Here is a 16,064-nt window from a genome sequence, read left to right as displayed (position 1 = left end):
TGACTCTGGGATCTTGGTGCCCACTAGGTCCCTTGCGACTGGGCACATAGGTCCCTTCACACATTCTCCTCATTGCGGAACAGGAGCTCTAAAGACAGGGCCAAGGGGCACCAGAAAGTGGGCTTTTCACCACTTCCTGCCTATGCTCAACTGTGGTGTGGGGAGAAGGAATCCAGTACCCAGAGCCAGGAGGACACCGTCCTATTTGTGCTGATGCCATGGGGCTGGAGGCACAACATGGGACTCACGCCACATTTCTGAACCTGAGATTTCCTCTCTTCTTTTTGAAGAATCACAGAGAGAAGAATCACAGCTCCTTGTTTCTTAGTTTATCCAAAATGTTCACCTTTATTCATCTTCCTCTATCTTGGTTTCCAATGTCCCACCTCTACCCTGGTCATCCAGGGCCAAAGCCCCTTTCCTGGGATCCAGAACCCTCCCTCCCTCCACTCTGGGCAGGGCCGGTTTGAGAAAGGGGGATCCCCAGCATCCAAACGCTTTTCTGTTCCCCCACCCCCTCTGGAGCCACCTTTCACTCAGAACTGCCACGGGCCTGCCTCCCCTCCCGTCTCAATATCTCTGGCTTGGACTGGAGCACAGGCAACTACTCTCTTTCTGGGATTCTGGAGAGAGGAAGTGGGATGACTCCCCACCCACATCAGGGCTGGGGTCGGGGGAGTTCTCCGGAAAGAGTGACTCTCTCCTTGGGGCTTCTGAGGAAGCCAGACAGTGGGGAAAGGGCGGGTCAGTGAGTGAGTGCTCTGCTCCCAGCTGGGAGGCAGAGTAAGGCTTTTTGGCCAGTCGTGCGGTGGAAGGAGGCACCTCAAAGATCCAGGTTAGATGCCTGATTCAGGGGTTCTAGCTCGTGCCACAGACATCCAGAACGTGGTGAGCTCTGCTCAGCCCTGGTCGGCGAGTTTTGCGGCTTCGCGTTCCAGATGGCGGCACAGCTCCAGGCGATCCCGCAGACACCGCCGGGACTCGAAGCGGCCCCAGCTGGTGGCTTCGGCGGAAGGCCGCGCGTCCAGAGCCCGCAGAAGACGTGGCAGGTCGTGCAGCAGGCGGTAGCGGGGCAGGGCACGCAGCGGCGGGGGAATGTCACCCTTGGCGCAGAGGCGGCTGAAGTATGCGAGCAGCAGCAGCGGGCGCGGGGCGGCGTGGAGCAGGGTCCGCAGGGGCGCGGCGCGGTGATCCTGACCGCCGGCGGGGCTGGGGCAGGCGCCGCTCCACAGCAGCAGCACGGTGCCTTGCTCTCGCGCCACGCGTGCCCGCGCCGCCCAGAGCCAGGGCAGCGGGCCCAGGCGTGCCACATGCGTGCCCTCCCACAAGTCCACAATCACGTCGCGTCCGCCGCCCAGCGCGGCCCGCAGCAGCTCAGCCAGCGCTCCCACTAGGCGCCGCTGCGCCTCGGAGTCCGCCACGTGCAGGAGCAGCACAGGCCTCGCGCAAGCCGGGCCTGGGGGTGGGAGCAATACATGTATAGGGTGGGGGGCTCAGGGAAAGCCTAGCCTTCTGCTCCCTGGCCTCGGGGTACATAATAGGGTTCCCCCATCCCCCCACCTAGTTCCTTATCTGCGCTGGCGGTGGGTACCCAAGACAGCTTTAGGGTGCCTTTGGGCTAATTAGATAAAGGTGCTGCGGAAGAGGCGTGGGCCAAGGTGCCAGGTGCAGCGCAGGCTGGATTTCCGCCACACTAGCCTCGTGCCTAGAGACTCGGTGTGTTGAACTACCTGCAGAGGGACCTTTGCCCGGCTTTGGCCATTTCTTCCCACTAGGGGGTCTGAGGCTTACCCTCCCTGGGTAACAGAGCTGGGTGCAGGGGCAGGGACTAGGGACATGGCTTTTTAGCAGCGGGGGAGGGGGGGAGGGGGGGCAGTGGGCAACTAGCCTAAGTGCTAAGCAAGTCCAAATTTCCAGGTTAACCCCAAGTGAACTTACCTGACAGTGGGCGCCGGCGGGTGAGGACCAGAACAAGGCCCAATAGGGTGGTGAAGGCCGACAGTGCCAGGATCAAGAGCCCCAGGCGTCTGTGAGAGACTGAGTCAAGCAGGGTGAGGCCAAGCCCTGCTCCTCAGGACCCAACCTCCCTCTCCGCCCCTCTTCCCCCCTCCCAAGAACTCACCATCTGGACACAAGAGGTGCTTCCAGGCAAACTGGACATCTGACCTCCACACCTGAGGGCACAGAGCCCCCCCCCCCACCAGTGAGTGAGGATAAACTCTCCTTCCAGGGGAAGTTGCATGAGGGGTGATGGAGAAGGGGAGTCCCCCTGGACAGGGAACTGAACAGGAACCAGGGTTTGTGCCTGATCCAGCCCCAGCTGGGCAAAGAACAAGGTTAAGAGTGACAAACTCAAAAAGTAAATCCAGAGTTGACTAGGGCATCCATGAGAACCTGGAGGGCACAGGCCCTGACAAGTAATCAGACACCGCTGAGCTCCAACCTATTATCACCATGCCTGAGTATGGACACAAAGCACTGGGTTTTCTGATTTTTTTTTTTTTTTCAAGAAACTCTAGAAATCAGTGTTTTTTTGTAAGGGGGGCATGCCCATGGCATGTGGAAGATCATAGGCCAGGGATCGAATCTGAACCATAGCAGTGACAACACCAAATCCTTAACCCCTAGGCCACCGGGGAACTCCCCAGCAATCAGCTTTTTAAAATACAACATCTCCCAACATTTAAATGGTGGCAACTAAATCCAACTTTGAACACCATACTAGCCAAACCAAAGATTTCTGCAGACTGGATTTGCCCCATGTGCCTCCTGTGGTGCAGATGCTAGGGGAGTATATGCAGAGTGAGGGCAGGATTCCTTACCAGGACACAGCCCCCTGGCCTCAGGAAGGGAACGATGAGGTCTAGTGTCACTGGGCCTGAGCCCTGAGACTGTGGGAAAAAAGAGTAGAATGACTGTCCCCTTCAAGGCAAATCTGGCTCTGTCTTTGCCCATGCTGTGTTCCTCCTTTCTATCACCCACCCCACCCTAATCCTACCCAGGCTTGGGGGCCAAGGGGTACCCCTAGCAAAAAGCCTTTCCAGGCTTCACTCTCAGAGGCTACTGATCACTTCCAGATCTGGACTGCTGCACAGATATACGTTAATCAGGCCCTCATCCAGAAACATACTCCAAGTACCTGCTCTGTGCCAGGCCCCAAGGAAAGAGATAAGATGGGCACAGACCAGGTGGCTAGTTATATGCTGCCTACCTTCTCTATCCTGCACACCTGAAGAGGCAGCTTGTCCAATGGAGAGAATATAACTTGTTGAGTCAGGAGATCACAGTTAAGAACTCAGGCTTAACTATTGCCTTTGTGGTTCCTAGCTGTGAGGTCTTTGTGTGGAGATAGGATACTGACCTCCTCAAGCCTCAGACTCTTCATTTGTGTATGACAGATAATAATCCTTATTTTACTGGGTTACTGAGAGCATCACATGGGAGTAAGTATGTGAACACCCTCTATAATACCCAGTGCAGTGTATCCATGTAGTTATAGGAGTTGTTATTACACTGTGGACTCCCAAGGGAGTCTCTTCCTGTATTATATACTTTTCCTCTATCTCCCAGGGCCTCATACAGAATGGGAACATAGTAAGCCCTCTCCAAAGGCATGTTGCATGGGGTAGAACTGACTGGACCTGTCTACAGGCAGGGGGTGGTTTCACCCTGTCTCCATCCTTTGGGAACACCCTCCACCCACTAGCCCCTAACCTAGCCCTGTCCCAGACCCTATTCTCCAGGCAGCCGTGAATAGGTGCAGATGCAGTGGTTCTCAACTCATGGTTAACTTGATGAAGGTCGTCTTTTCCCAGCTCACAGAAATAAATGAGTCCGTGGATTTAGCTCTCAGTCTGAGGTTATTCCACATGTCTTTGTCTCAAATCTTAAACATGGCCTTGTCTTAAACTTTAAGCATTTGCTATCACCTATCTTCCTGGGAGCCCTCAGAGAATACAGCACAAATAAACAAGCTGCATATGAGTAAGAAAGAACTGCAAGAGTTAGCCATGCTTAGTCAGCTTGGTGCTGTGGTTTTGCGGATATGTTTGATTGTGGGTTTTATGTCAGATACACAGAAGAGAGTCTGCTAGTCAAATCTTTTTTTTTTTTTTTTTAACTTTTTAGAGCCAAACCTGAGGCATATGGAAGTTCCCAGGCTAAGGGTCAAATTGGAGCTAAAGCTGCCGGCCTACGCCACAGCCACAGTCATGTGAGACCTGAGCCGATTCTGTGACCTACAATGCAGCTTACAGCAACACTGAATCCCCGACCCACTGAGCAATGCCAGGGATCGAACCTGCATCCTCATGGATACTAGATGGATTCATTTCTGCTGCGCCACAACTGGAACTCCTCAAACCATTTTTAGTTCATATAGTAGAGTTAAATCTGTCAGTGGTTTACAGTATTCTGCAAAGAGCACTTCAGCTTCTAGGGGCTCTGCCTCCCAAAGATAGAAAACTTCTGCCAGATGCCTTGTGGAGGCAGGCAGGAGAGTAGCAGGAGAGGATAGCAGGGTTCAGTAGAGGGCATCAGTATAACATGTGGTGGCAGTCTGAGTGGGCCAGAGAGCAGAGAGGGCCAATCTCTTGCCTCTATTTATCCCTGCAGGTTCAGAAATGAAAAGGATTATAAACTGTTCCATCAAAGACCCCACTGACTGGCAGAGGAGGCAGCTGAACAAAGGCTGATCACGTAAATAAATAACCAGATGACATAGGTCAGAGATTTGCTTGCCTCTACCTGCTGTGCTCTCGTCAACAGGTCTGAGTGGGGGCCGAGCCCTGGCCAGGCCATACCTGGCTAACGCTGTACACAGGGGGCACCACGCTGTCCTGCTCCGAGCCTGGGTGGCTCCAGGCAGCACTGAAGGTGGCATGCATCCTTGAGGAGAAGTGAAGGACCAGCTGCTGCGCCTGGGTATCCATACTCACGTTCCAGGAAGGGGCTGCCAGGAGAGGGAAAGGCCATGACGTGAGAGACACGCCTGTGGGAGGTGATAGGAGCTAGGTTGCAGACAGAGAACTTAGGGCAAGGATAGAATCTGGCTTGGTTACCGTTGGCTGGGGATCCCAGCCAGGGTCACTTATTGGCTCACCGAATATCCGGTGGGGGCATTCAACGTGGCTGCTGTTTCCAAAGGAGAACTGAGAAATCCAAGGACAGCAGGCAGGTCAGCAAGCTCCAGGCACCATGCATAGCCCTCCCGACCCCCTGCTGCCCACACTTGTACCTTGAAGCAGAGCTGGGGGTGCAAGTCCACCTGTTCCAAGATGTACCACTGTGGGGAGAAGGGAATTAAGGAACAGGGCCCCGGGCCCCAGCCCTGCCCACCCAGGTCCTGGGGAGGTCTGTCTCACCCCCTCCGACTCTCGAGCCGTGGCGTTGGGGAGGTCTTCGCAGAGGGTATGCCAGCCCTTCCTCTGGCAGAGGGAGGCCTCCAGCTTCAGTGGGCAACGCAGTGTCAGGGCCATGACCATCTGGCTGTGCTGGCTGTAGTCAGTAAAGTTCACTGACTCCCAGAAGTCCGAGCTGTCTGGGTAGGCAGCAGGGGCAGAGAGTGAGACCCAGGGAGGCCTGGGCCCTATCCCCAGGGCATTAGGAGGTGACATTTGTGAAGATGCTCGGCACAGTCCTGGGCTGCTTAGGTGCCTGATAAATGAGCATGGCTCCCCCAGCCCATCCTGTTACCTCTTCTATCCAGCTGTCTCCTCTCCTTCCCGCACTTCCATCTGGCCAGCTCCCAGCTGCTTCCCAAACTCGAAATCTTCATATCTTGCCTTAGGTTTCTCTCAGAACTAGGAATGCCTCCCCTCCCGCTCTCCTTTCTTTTTTCTTTCTTTTTTTTTTTATTTAATTTAATTTAATTTTTTTTTTTGTCTTTTTGCCATTTCTTTGGGCCGTTCCCGCGGCATATGGAGGTTCCCAGGTTAGGGGTTTTATCTGAGCTGTAGCCGCCAGCCTACGTCAGAGCCACAGCAACGTGGGATCCGAGCCGTGTCTGCAACCTACACCACAGCTCACGGCAACGCCGGATCGTTAACCCACTGAGCAAGGGCAGGGACCGAACCCGCAACCTCATGGTTCTCATGGTTTCTAGTTGGATTCGTTAACCACTGAGCCACGACGGGAACCCCCCGCTATCCTTTCTAAATCCTGCCCATTTTCTGAGGTCAGGAGGACACATCACCTCCTCCAAGAGACCTTCTCTGCTCAAAACAGCCTTCAAGGGCTTCTCTGCCCCCAAGTTCATGCCCTACAGCCTAGTTCCTAAGTACAACCCTGCCTTGGGCCACAGGCTGCTTTGTGCTCTTCATTTGCCATGTTTGAGCATCCTGTCTCTTCAACTTGGGCACAAAAACAGGCATAGATGTCACCAACCACTTTCACATATGACAGTGAATTCAAGCCTCATAAGGAGTTGGAAAGTGAAGCGGCACAAGTATCATTATTTTATAGATGAGGAAAGTGAGGCTCAGAGAATACAAAGTGGCACGGCTGTGTTGTGAGCCCCATCTTCTGGCCCGTCCTCTTAGTACACCACTTCCTAGGTTTTGTATTTTGAAACCACCCACAGTGCATAGTACAACGTTCAGTACTGTGACTTCTTGGCAAGCTGATCAGTAGACATGGTGGCCCAAGACCATCCCCCATTGACTCCAGAGAAAGCGCCTGCATGCCTTTTGGGGATTTCCTCCAACACAGGTGTGGATTGTGTGTGGGTGTGTGGGTGTGAGAGAGAGACAGGAGAGAGAGAGACAGAGACAGAGACATGCACAGAAAGAGGCTGTGCATGCAATGTCACATAAGCAGCACTCACAGGCTTCAGGCCAGTTCTGGAAGGGACATTTTTTACGCCTCACGGTGTCTTCTTGCAGATAGGATGCCTGCAGGGGACAGGGGAATGGGGAAGGAGGGTCAGAGGAATGGCTTGTCCTATATCATCCAGACTAGAAACTCGTTCTGGCTTGACTGTGGCCAGAGGCAAGCTGCCTAAGCTGGCAGAGCACCAAGGAGGGGGAGCAGTGTGGGTGTGGGCAAAGGTGGGTTGTATGTGGCCCTCGGGGGAGGAATTCCAGAGTGTAGGAGTAAGATCAGTGACTGACGGGCAGAGTCCCCTTCTCCTGGAGAGGAGAACCTATCCCCAGAAAGATGTGAATTGTGAGGTCCACATTCCTCAACTTTTACCTTCTCTTGCCTCCATTTTCAGTGATCCCCAAGGTGCCCAGAGCCTTCCCCCGCCATCCCCCAGACTTCCCAACACCCACTGGTTGTCCTTGCTCCAGGCCTCTGCCTGCTCCTCTTGGGTGACCAGGTCCCCTGCCTTTCCTGTCTAGTCCAATGGAGTCTTAATGCTAGGCACCGGAGCCTTGTAAGGAGAGGAGGAAGATGGCCATGCAGGACTAGTGTGGATGACACTGGGGGCCATAAGGAACCTTGTGGTGACCACGTGTCCCCATCGCGACGGCTCAGAACACACAGCAAAGGCAGATGTCTATTCTTCCTCTGTGGGCTGAGGCCGGGTCTTGACAAGGGGAAGCTGGATTTGGCTGGGGCTGAGGTTGGAATCGCCCCCAAGAATGTCCCATGGTCAGCAGGACCCCTCCATCCCTGAACTAGTGTGTGGCTCACAGGCAAGCTGGCACCAATCTTCCCAAGCATCTTGTTCACATCCTTTAAATCATGACTTACTGGGGGTACGCTTGACCAACTGTGCTATCTGGGTGGCCTAGGTGTGGAGCCATGGACAACCCACACTTTCCCCCCTCCTCACCTCAATGCACAGACAGGGCAGAAGGAATTCATATGGCAGGTCTACAGTGTGGCCCCCAGACAAAATCTTCTGTGGACAAAGCAGCAAAGGGAGAGAAGAGATGCCTGAGAAAGAGCAGAGGCACCCTGGACACAGGCAAGAGGAAGCTGGGACCTTGGCCAACATGCCCAATTTTTCCTCTTGTCTGAGACTTGCTTCTTTCACTGACAAATTTCCCCTCGGGGGGTCTCTGCTCTGTAGTCTTACCATCTGCTCTGGATGTCTCAGTATGTGGGAGAGGGAGGGAGGAGGAGACAGGGTAAGGAATATACATTTATTGAGCCTCTACTGTATGCCAGGTAGGGTGCTAGGTGCTAGAAGCACCAACTCAATTAATGAAATGCTAGCATCACAGTGATCTTGGGAGGCATGATGATCATTTTAAATGAAGAGAGCTGAGGGACCCAAGGGTACAGCATCGGTCCCTGCACATGGTACCAACTCCATACAAGGGTATCCATGATAAGGGGAGGTTGCAGTGAGGTGTCAGGGCCTGGGCTGGGAGAATGGGGGACACCTCATTCTCCGAAGGGCAGTAACAAAAGGGAGGGAGGTGGAAGGGTACCAAGACAGATGTGACAACTTTGTTATTTTCTCAGGGAGAACAGCTTTTTGGGGGACTGAAAAGCCCGCTTAACACAACCTGAATCTCACTGAGGGTCCTCTCATTAAGGGTAAGTGCCACATTCATTTCTCCACTAGGTGTTCACAGTTGCCCCAGGTCTCTGCCTACCCTTTCACTTCCTCTCTTGCCAGGTGACACAGCCCCCTGCATGCTCCGTCTAGTCCAAGGAAATCTTTTTTTTTTTTTTTTGGTCTTTTTGCCTTTTCTAGGGCCGCTCCCTTGGCATATGGAGGTTTCTAGGCTAGGGGTCAAATAGGAGCTGCAGCCGCCGGCCTATGCCAGAGCCACAGCAACGCGGGATCCAAGCTGCGTCTGCAACCTACACCATAGCTCACGGCAACGCTGGATCCTTAACCCACTAAGAAAGGCCAGAGATCAAACCCGCAACCTCGTGGTTCCTAGTCGGTTTCGCTTCCACTGAGCCACAAAGAGAACTCCTGATTTGGCTTTTACAGGCAGACGGCACTCCATACCTGGGCATCAAAGGGAGGGCTCAGTTCTTCACACTCCAGTGCCCACTGGTGGCAAAGACGCACACTGACCTCAGGGCCTGGAGGAACGGTCACTTGAATAGTCCGTGCCTCGGGCAGCAAGTCAAAGGAGAACTCAGGCCCTGGGGAGAAGGGGGACCTGGTAGCCTTGTCTCTTGACCTCAGCAGAGACACCACTATTTCGCCGCCCCATTTCCGGTCACACGATATGCCTACCTCCAGGCCTTCGTGAGCCGAGGCTAGAGAGACCTGCCCCTGCCTCTGGATCAGTGGGCTGGGTTCTTTTGGAGCGCAACCCCCTCGATGAGGTGTCTGGGGAGAGGATGGAGATGCAATGGCCATTCTCGGACAGGCAACGGCGGCAGCTAATCAGCGGCTTCCTCTGCAGGCAGAGAGCAAGGTTGGCCTCAGGCCAGGAGTCAAGAACTCTGGTTCTCTTCCTGTCTCTGGAATCTGAGGCACCACGGGTGAGTGGCTCAACCTTTAAGCCTCAGTGTCCTTAACTGTGTAATGGACCGAGTAGTCTACTTCATTTCCATACTTTTCCTCTCTGATGGAGCTAGACAACAGAATGAGAGGCCTGAAAGGGACGGGCTGTGGGGTGAAGGGCAGGGCAAGAACTGGTGGGGAGGGTACCTGAGCAGATGCTGGTGTCCTGTGTTTCCTGCAGATGTGGAACTTGTAAGATTTTTTGGATTTCTGCACCAGGAGGTGGAACCAGCCCCTCTGAAGACCTGCACAGGGAATGACACATTTACCATCCGGCCCCTCCCTACCTGGAGATGTGACCTGGTATTGGATAGTCAGTCATTTTATTCTTTTTTTTTTTTGGTCTTTTTTGTTGTTGTTGTTGTTGTTGTTGTTATTGTTGTTGTTGCTATTTCTTGGGCCGCTCCCGCGGCATATGGAGGTTCCCAGGCTAGGGGTTGAATCAGAGCTGTAGCCACCGGCCTACGCCAGAGCCACAGCAACGCAGGATCTGAGCCGCGTCTGCAACCTACACCACAGCTCACGGCAACGCCGGATCGTTAACCCACTGAGCAAGGGCAGGGACCGAACCCGCAACCTCATGGTTCCTAGTCGGATTCGTTAACCACTGCGCCACTACGGGAACTCCCATTTTATTCTATTTTATTTACTTTAGGTATTCATTTGAATTTTTATTTATTTATTTGCTTTTTAGGGCCGCACTCACGGCATATGGAAGTTCCCAGGCTAGGAGTTGAATCGGAGCTACAGCTTCTGGCCACAGCCACAGCCATAGCCATGCAGGATCCAAACTGCGTCAGTGACCTACGCCACAGCTCACGGCAATACTGGATCCCTGACCCACTGGGCAAGGCCAGGGATCAAACCTGAATCCTCATGGATACTAGTGGGATTCGTTTCCACTGGACCATTACAGGAACTCCTAGACAGTCATTTTAGATCAGGGAGGGTAATAATCTTAAACTTCTTCAGTCCTAAAATGTATGATGCAATCAAAAGAGGAGTAATTTCTTTTTTTTTTTTCTTTTTAGGGCTGCACCTGCAGCATATGGGATTTCCCAGTCTAGGAGTTGAAGTAGAGCTGCAGCCACCAGCCTATGCCACAACCATAGCAAAGCCAGATCCGAGCCGTGTCTGCGACCTACACCACAGCTTGCGGCAATGCCAGATCCTTAACCCAGTGAGTGAGGTCAGGGATCAAACCTGCATCCTCACGGACGCTATGTCAGGTTCTTACCCCACTGAGCCACAAGGGGAACTCTGAGGAGTAATTTCTTAATAGTGAAAAAGCTATATATATTAATCCTACACACACACACACACACACACACACACACAAGGATGTTTGTGGTAGAATTATCTATAATGATGAAAAATTAGAAATCGTTCTTTTTTTTTTTGTCTTTTTGCCTTTTCTAAGGCCACTCCCGTGGCATATGGAGGTTCCCAGGCTAGGGGCTGAATCGGAGCTGTAGCTGCTGGCCTACACCAGAGACACAGCAACGCGGGATCCGAGCCGCATCTGCGATCTACACCACAGCTCACGGCAATGCCGGATCCTTAACCCACTAAGAAAGGCCAGAGATTGAACCCGCAACCTCATGGTTCCTAGTCAGATTCATTGACCACTGAGCCACGATGGGAACTCCAGAAACTGTTTGTTCTTAAGCAGTGTACGGACATTTAGTATGTCCCAGGCACTTAATTAAGCAATGAAAATATAGAGTTGAATAAGACAGATCTTACTTCACAAATGGAAGGCTATACTAGTAAATTCATAGAACTAAAACATTTTAATCCCAAGAACTTGTACCAGCTGAAAGGAGAAACACCTTCACAAAATGATACAAATGAACTCATGAACAGCAATCATGGTTTGCTATTTTAGGATGGTCTAAGTCTCTGATGAGGATGACAGCTAGACAAACATCTGTCCCACTTGCCTCAGTCTAGGGCCCTCTCCAAATGCCCCCAATTCACATCTCCACCAAGAATGGCCCAAATGCATGTTTTTCATACCTGAGGGACCTGGCAACAGATACAGGCACCAACAGCTGGGGTAGTGACAGAGCCGAGCACACCAAGGCTTTGGGGAGAGGGGGAGGGCCGACTGGGTATGGCGAGGAATCTGGGTAGACCACCCTGTGAAAGATGAAAAGGAAGTCAAATGGTAGGGTCCCAGGAGGTCCCTCCTGCCACAGACAAGATGAACTTGACGCAGAGCTCTGCCTCTTACATCCTGGCCAAGTAACTTGGGGCGAGTTACAGACCTCTCTTTGCCTCAGCTTCCTCATTCAAAAAGTGGGGCTGTGTCAAGATCAAGTAAGATAACATGTGGGAAAATGCCTTGTGAAGTAGAATGTGCCATGAAATAGGAAGGATCGTTGTTATATTACTGATGTGGTGAGTGAGATTCACCAGCTCTCATTTAATCCAACCCACAGCTCAGGGGCAACAGTTTTCATTGTACAATCATTTCTTTACTTTCTTTTTCTCTTTTTTTGTTTTTTGAGGGCTGCATCTGTGGCATATGGAAGTTCCCAGCGTAGGGGTTGAATTGGAGCTGCAACTGCTGGCCTACGCCGCAGCCACAGCCACGCCAGATCTGAGCCGAGTCTGCAACCTACCCCACAGCTCACTGCAAAGCCAGATCCTTAACCCGCTGAGCGAGGCCAGGGATACAACTGCATCCTCATGGATCCTCGTCTGGTTTGTTACTGCTGAGCCATAATGGGATCTCCTGTGTAATCATTTCTACTGTGCTGCTATACCCCTCAGAAACTGTGTACTGCCTGAAGCTACACACAGAGTATGCAGCAGAATTATAATGCAAACCTAGGCTCGTCCTGATTCTAACCCCTGTGCTTTTTCCTTGATATTATGCTACATCCCAGGTTGAGAACCAAAAATTAGAATGGAAGAACAGGGAAAAAGGAGCAGGGCAGGGAATGAGACTCACCAGCGAAACTGTCATCCTGAAGGCACAGGGCCCAGTAGGGAAAAGAAAGGACAGAAGTATAATTAGTAGGGTTTCCCAGAAGGAGCATTCTCCCTGGGGTCTTTGGCTCACATCACCTAATTCTGAAGCCTGTGAGCTAACAACCCATTCATTCATTCAGGCTCTTTCCTTTCCAGCCCCACCCTGCCCAGGCCCTCAGCACGTAAGGACCTCGGCCTATTCCTCCAAGACCGTGTAGAGGACATACTGAGGCTGCCATCAGAGCACAGGGACTCAGGTGGTAGGAAAAGACAGGCAAGAGAGTGGGGAGCTTTACCAGTCTGTGCCAGCCGGGTGTTCCCGCCCACCAGCGGCAGGCGCACCTTACCATGTGGGAGACCAGCAGACAGTAGGTGCTCCGGCGGGGAAAGGAAGAGCAGCCAAGCCCAGCAGAGACAAGGAGGCCAGTGAGCAGCAGGAGGAGAGGCAGGAGCAGGGCTGCCAGTCCGGGGCTCCCCATGGGCTTCTGTGGGGTCAGGGCGCCCAGAACATGGCTGCACAGCCTGTAGGTGGGCAGCAGGGCCTTGCTGTGCAGCTGAGGGGAGCACAATGTCAGCAGGAGCCCTCGCCTCAGCCTGCTCCTGCCCCGCCCTGCCCCAAAGCTCCTCCTCAATCCCAACCAGCCAGCCAGGCCACATTCCTTCTCCTCCAAGTGAAGGGACTGTGGGGACACCTGCCCCCCAGAAAACCCTACTTCCCTTCCCTGATGGCAAGGGGCTCCTGCTCTGGCAGAGAAATAACAGGAAAGAGGCCTGGCACAAGGTTAGGGGGATGGATGGTGGGCTGTACCCATTTCTTAACCCCTCCTACTCTGGCAACATCCTGCAGATAGGAGCAGCCCCTTCACATACTCCTGGACTTGAGCTTCCCATGGACACATGCTTCATTCTCTCATTCAGAGGACTAACAAAGCGATTAAGCACTACTCTGCACTGGGTGCTAGAGATGGATGTGACAGAGGCACCATTTAGAGTTGGGCAGAAAAGCACCACAGGATGCACATAAACCTCACATGTCCCCATCTACATCCTGGCTCCCACCTCGCTAACTCTCCAGACTGTGGTCTAGCCTTCTCTACCAACTGGCCAGTTCCAGCTCCTCTGTCAAAGGAAAGGGCCTCCAGCTTCAAGGATCTACACATCAGTACCATCTACTCAGGACGCCCCAAGCTCATAGCTGAGCCCTAGAGCTGAGGGAGGGGGCCCCATGCACTGACCTGGTTTCCTGTGGTTTCCGATGCTGACAAGGCACCATTCTCTGTGGGGACCCTCCCCATCATCCCACAGCTTCCTCCTGCTCAGGGAGCATTTGAGCTGCTTCAGCCCTCACCTTGGTGATACATACAGTAGAAAGAAAGTTTGGGGCACACCTACTGGCTGAAGGCATCTTGAGACTGTTATTATCTCTCTGTACCTTTCAACAGCCTGACCACAGCCATCTGCAGGCCAATTCTAGATCCTAAGTCTTGAGGTCCACTGTCTGAAGATCCCATTGTAGCCACTGTCCTACAAATACCCTGAAGATTTGAGCTCTTTAGAAGGACCTTTCTTATTCTTTGTTTCTCCAATGCCTAGTAGTGGATGTCATGAAATAGGTGCTTTGAGCTTTAGTAAATGTAAATTAGGATACATTTTATCTGAGTAGCAGTTTATTCATTTCGTATACTTCATAAGCACTTTCATATTTGATCCTTCTAACCACCTTATGAAACAGGTAAGTGAAAATTATTCATTTCACAAAAAGAGAAATAAGGAAACAGAAGGGATTATGCTTTGGTCAAGGTCTCTAGCCCAAGAAGTTCCAATTCTACCAGCCTCTCATAGTCCATCTATCATCCTGATGGACCTTCCTCCCACTGCTCCATCCCAGAGGCTCCTGGGAACTCCAAAGGGCCTGCCTGATACAGTTCTGTCTTTTGGCCTTGGAGTGTTAGAGTGCATCACTGCAAATAAATCAGTACACAACAGGACCAGTAGCCTCTCTGGAGTGCTGGGACGCATTTCAATCCCCAGCCCAGCACAGTGGGTTAAGGATCTGGAATTTGGAGTTTCCATTGTGGCTCAGTGGGTTAAGAATCCGACTAGTATCCATGAGGATGTGGGTTTGATCCCTCAGTGGGTTAATGATCTGGTAGTGCCACAAGCTGCAATGTAGGCAGCAGATGCTGCTTGGATCCAATGTTGCTGTGGCTGTAGCATAGGCCACAGTTGAAGCTCCAATTCAATCCCTAGCCTGGAAACTTCCATATGCTGCAGGCATGACCCTAAAAAGGAAAGAAAGGGAAAAAAAAAAGGATTTGGTGTTGCCACAGCTGTATCGTAAGTCACAACTGTGGCTTGGATCTGATCCCTGGCTTGAGAACTCCATATGTTGCAGAACGGTAAAAAAAAAAAAAAAAAGGAAAATCAATACAAGGTGAAAGGAGAAAGAGGTGGTCTGGCTATATTAGGGATAAGTCTAAGTCTTACCCCTAAATTTTCACTTAATCCACAATGGTTTAGATCTATACAGATAACGTGTTTCTTTTCTTTCTTTCTTTCTTTTTTTTTTTTTTTTTTGCAGCATATGGAAATTTCCAGGCTAGGGGTTGAATCGGAGCTACAGCTGCTGGCCTACACCACAGCCATAGCAACACAGGATCTGAGCCACATCTGTGACCTATACTACAGCTCACAGCAATGCCTGATCCTTAACCCACTGAGCAAGGCCAGGGATCGAACCCAAATCCTCATGGATCCTAGTCAGTTTCATTAACTGTTGAGCCACGAAGGGAACTCCTTACACAGATAATGTGTTTCTAATGCTGGAGGCACAAAGTAAGAAAGTTGGCTCGAACCCTTTTCTTTTTTGACTTCTCTCATCCCTCTCTCTCTTTTTTTTTTTTTTTTTTTTTTTTTTTTTTTTTTTTGCTTTTCAGAGCCACATCCGAGGCACATGGAAGTTCCCAGGCTAGGGGCTGAATTGGAGCTGCAGGTGTGGCTGATGCTACATGCAGAGCAACACTGGATCTGAACTACATCATCACTCTCAGCACCTATGGATCGCTAACCCCCAGAGAGAGACCAAGGAGTGAATCTGCATCCTCATGGAATACTGGTAGGGTTCGTTACTGCTGAACCACAACAGGAATTCCAAACCCTTTTATCTTCTGATCTGATTCTCACAGTGAAAACATTTGGTTACTTGCTCCTTGACCCTGGGTAAGTTTTGGTAGGAAAAGCAGAAAAGAAGAGACGCATACACACATTAAAAAAACAAAAAAAAAGAATAGAAAGGAAAAAAACAGAGAAAAGGAAGGCAGAAAGAACACAGAAAAGGAGGTCTGTGTTGGTTTTTTTTTTGTCTTTTTTTGTTGTTGTTGTTGTTGTTATTTCTTGGGCTGCTCCCACGGCATATGGAGATTCCCAGGCTAGGGGTTGAATCAGAGCTGTAGCCACCGGCCTACGCCAGAGCCACAGCAACGCAGGATCCGAGCCGTGTCTGCAACCTACACCACAGCTCACGGCAACGCCGGATCGTTAACCCACTGAGCAAGGGCAGGGACCGAACCCGCAACCTCATGGTTCCTAGTCGGATTCGTTAACCACTGCGCCACGACGGGAACCCCCAGGTCTGTGTTTTATTTACATTTACTGTTTTGCTGTT

The 16,064-nt window shown here is 51.7% G+C and overlaps 1 protein-coding gene across 6 annotated transcripts in view; it reads right to left on the bottom strand.

The window, feature by feature from the left end:
• Window positions 1-320: 320 nt before the first annotated feature.
• Window positions 321-16,064, bottom strand: part of IL17RE (interleukin 17 receptor E) — a 34,266-nt gene continuing 18,522 nt past the window's right edge. For 2 of the 6 annotated variants that reach the window (XM_047780496.1, XM_047780489.1), the window contains exons 3-17: window positions 12,381-12,396; window positions 11,441-11,563; window positions 9,569-9,666; window positions 9,149-9,314; window positions 8,915-9,054; window positions 7,778-7,846; window positions 6,824-6,890; window positions 5,364-5,539; window positions 5,237-5,284; window positions 5,102-5,150; window positions 4,803-4,951; window positions 2,823-2,891; window positions 2,123-2,174; window positions 1,939-2,037; window positions 321-1,456 (exon numbers count right to left, since the gene is read on the bottom strand). In XM_047780496.1, coding sequence (XP_047636452.1) covers window positions 900-1,456; window positions 1,939-2,037; window positions 2,123-2,174; window positions 2,823-2,891; window positions 4,803-4,951; window positions 5,102-5,150; window positions 5,237-5,284; window positions 5,364-5,539; window positions 6,824-6,890; window positions 7,778-7,846; window positions 8,915-9,054; window positions 9,149-9,314; window positions 9,569-9,666; window positions 11,441-11,563; window positions 12,381-12,396 — 1,878 coding nt within the window. In that variant the 3' untranslated portion in view covers window positions 321-899. Of the gene's footprint in view, window positions 1,457-1,938; window positions 2,038-2,122; window positions 2,175-2,822; window positions 2,892-4,802; window positions 4,952-5,101; window positions 5,151-5,236; window positions 5,285-5,363; window positions 5,540-6,823; window positions 6,891-7,777; window positions 7,847-8,914; window positions 9,055-9,148; window positions 9,315-9,568; window positions 9,667-11,440; window positions 11,564-12,380; window positions 12,397-12,747; window positions 13,855-16,064 lie in introns of those variants that run through there. The other 4 variants (XM_047780504.1, XM_047780474.1, XM_047780467.1 and 1 more) reach the window with 4 other exon arrangements.

This window comes from Phacochoerus africanus, chromosome 1 (genome assembly GCF_016906955.1).
Source record: "Phacochoerus africanus isolate WHEZ1 chromosome 1, ROS_Pafr_v1, whole genome shotgun sequence".
NCBI lineage: Eukaryota > Metazoa > Chordata > Mammalia > Artiodactyla > Suidae > Phacochoerus > Phacochoerus africanus.
This window is presented reverse-complemented; position numbering and strand designations above follow the sequence as displayed.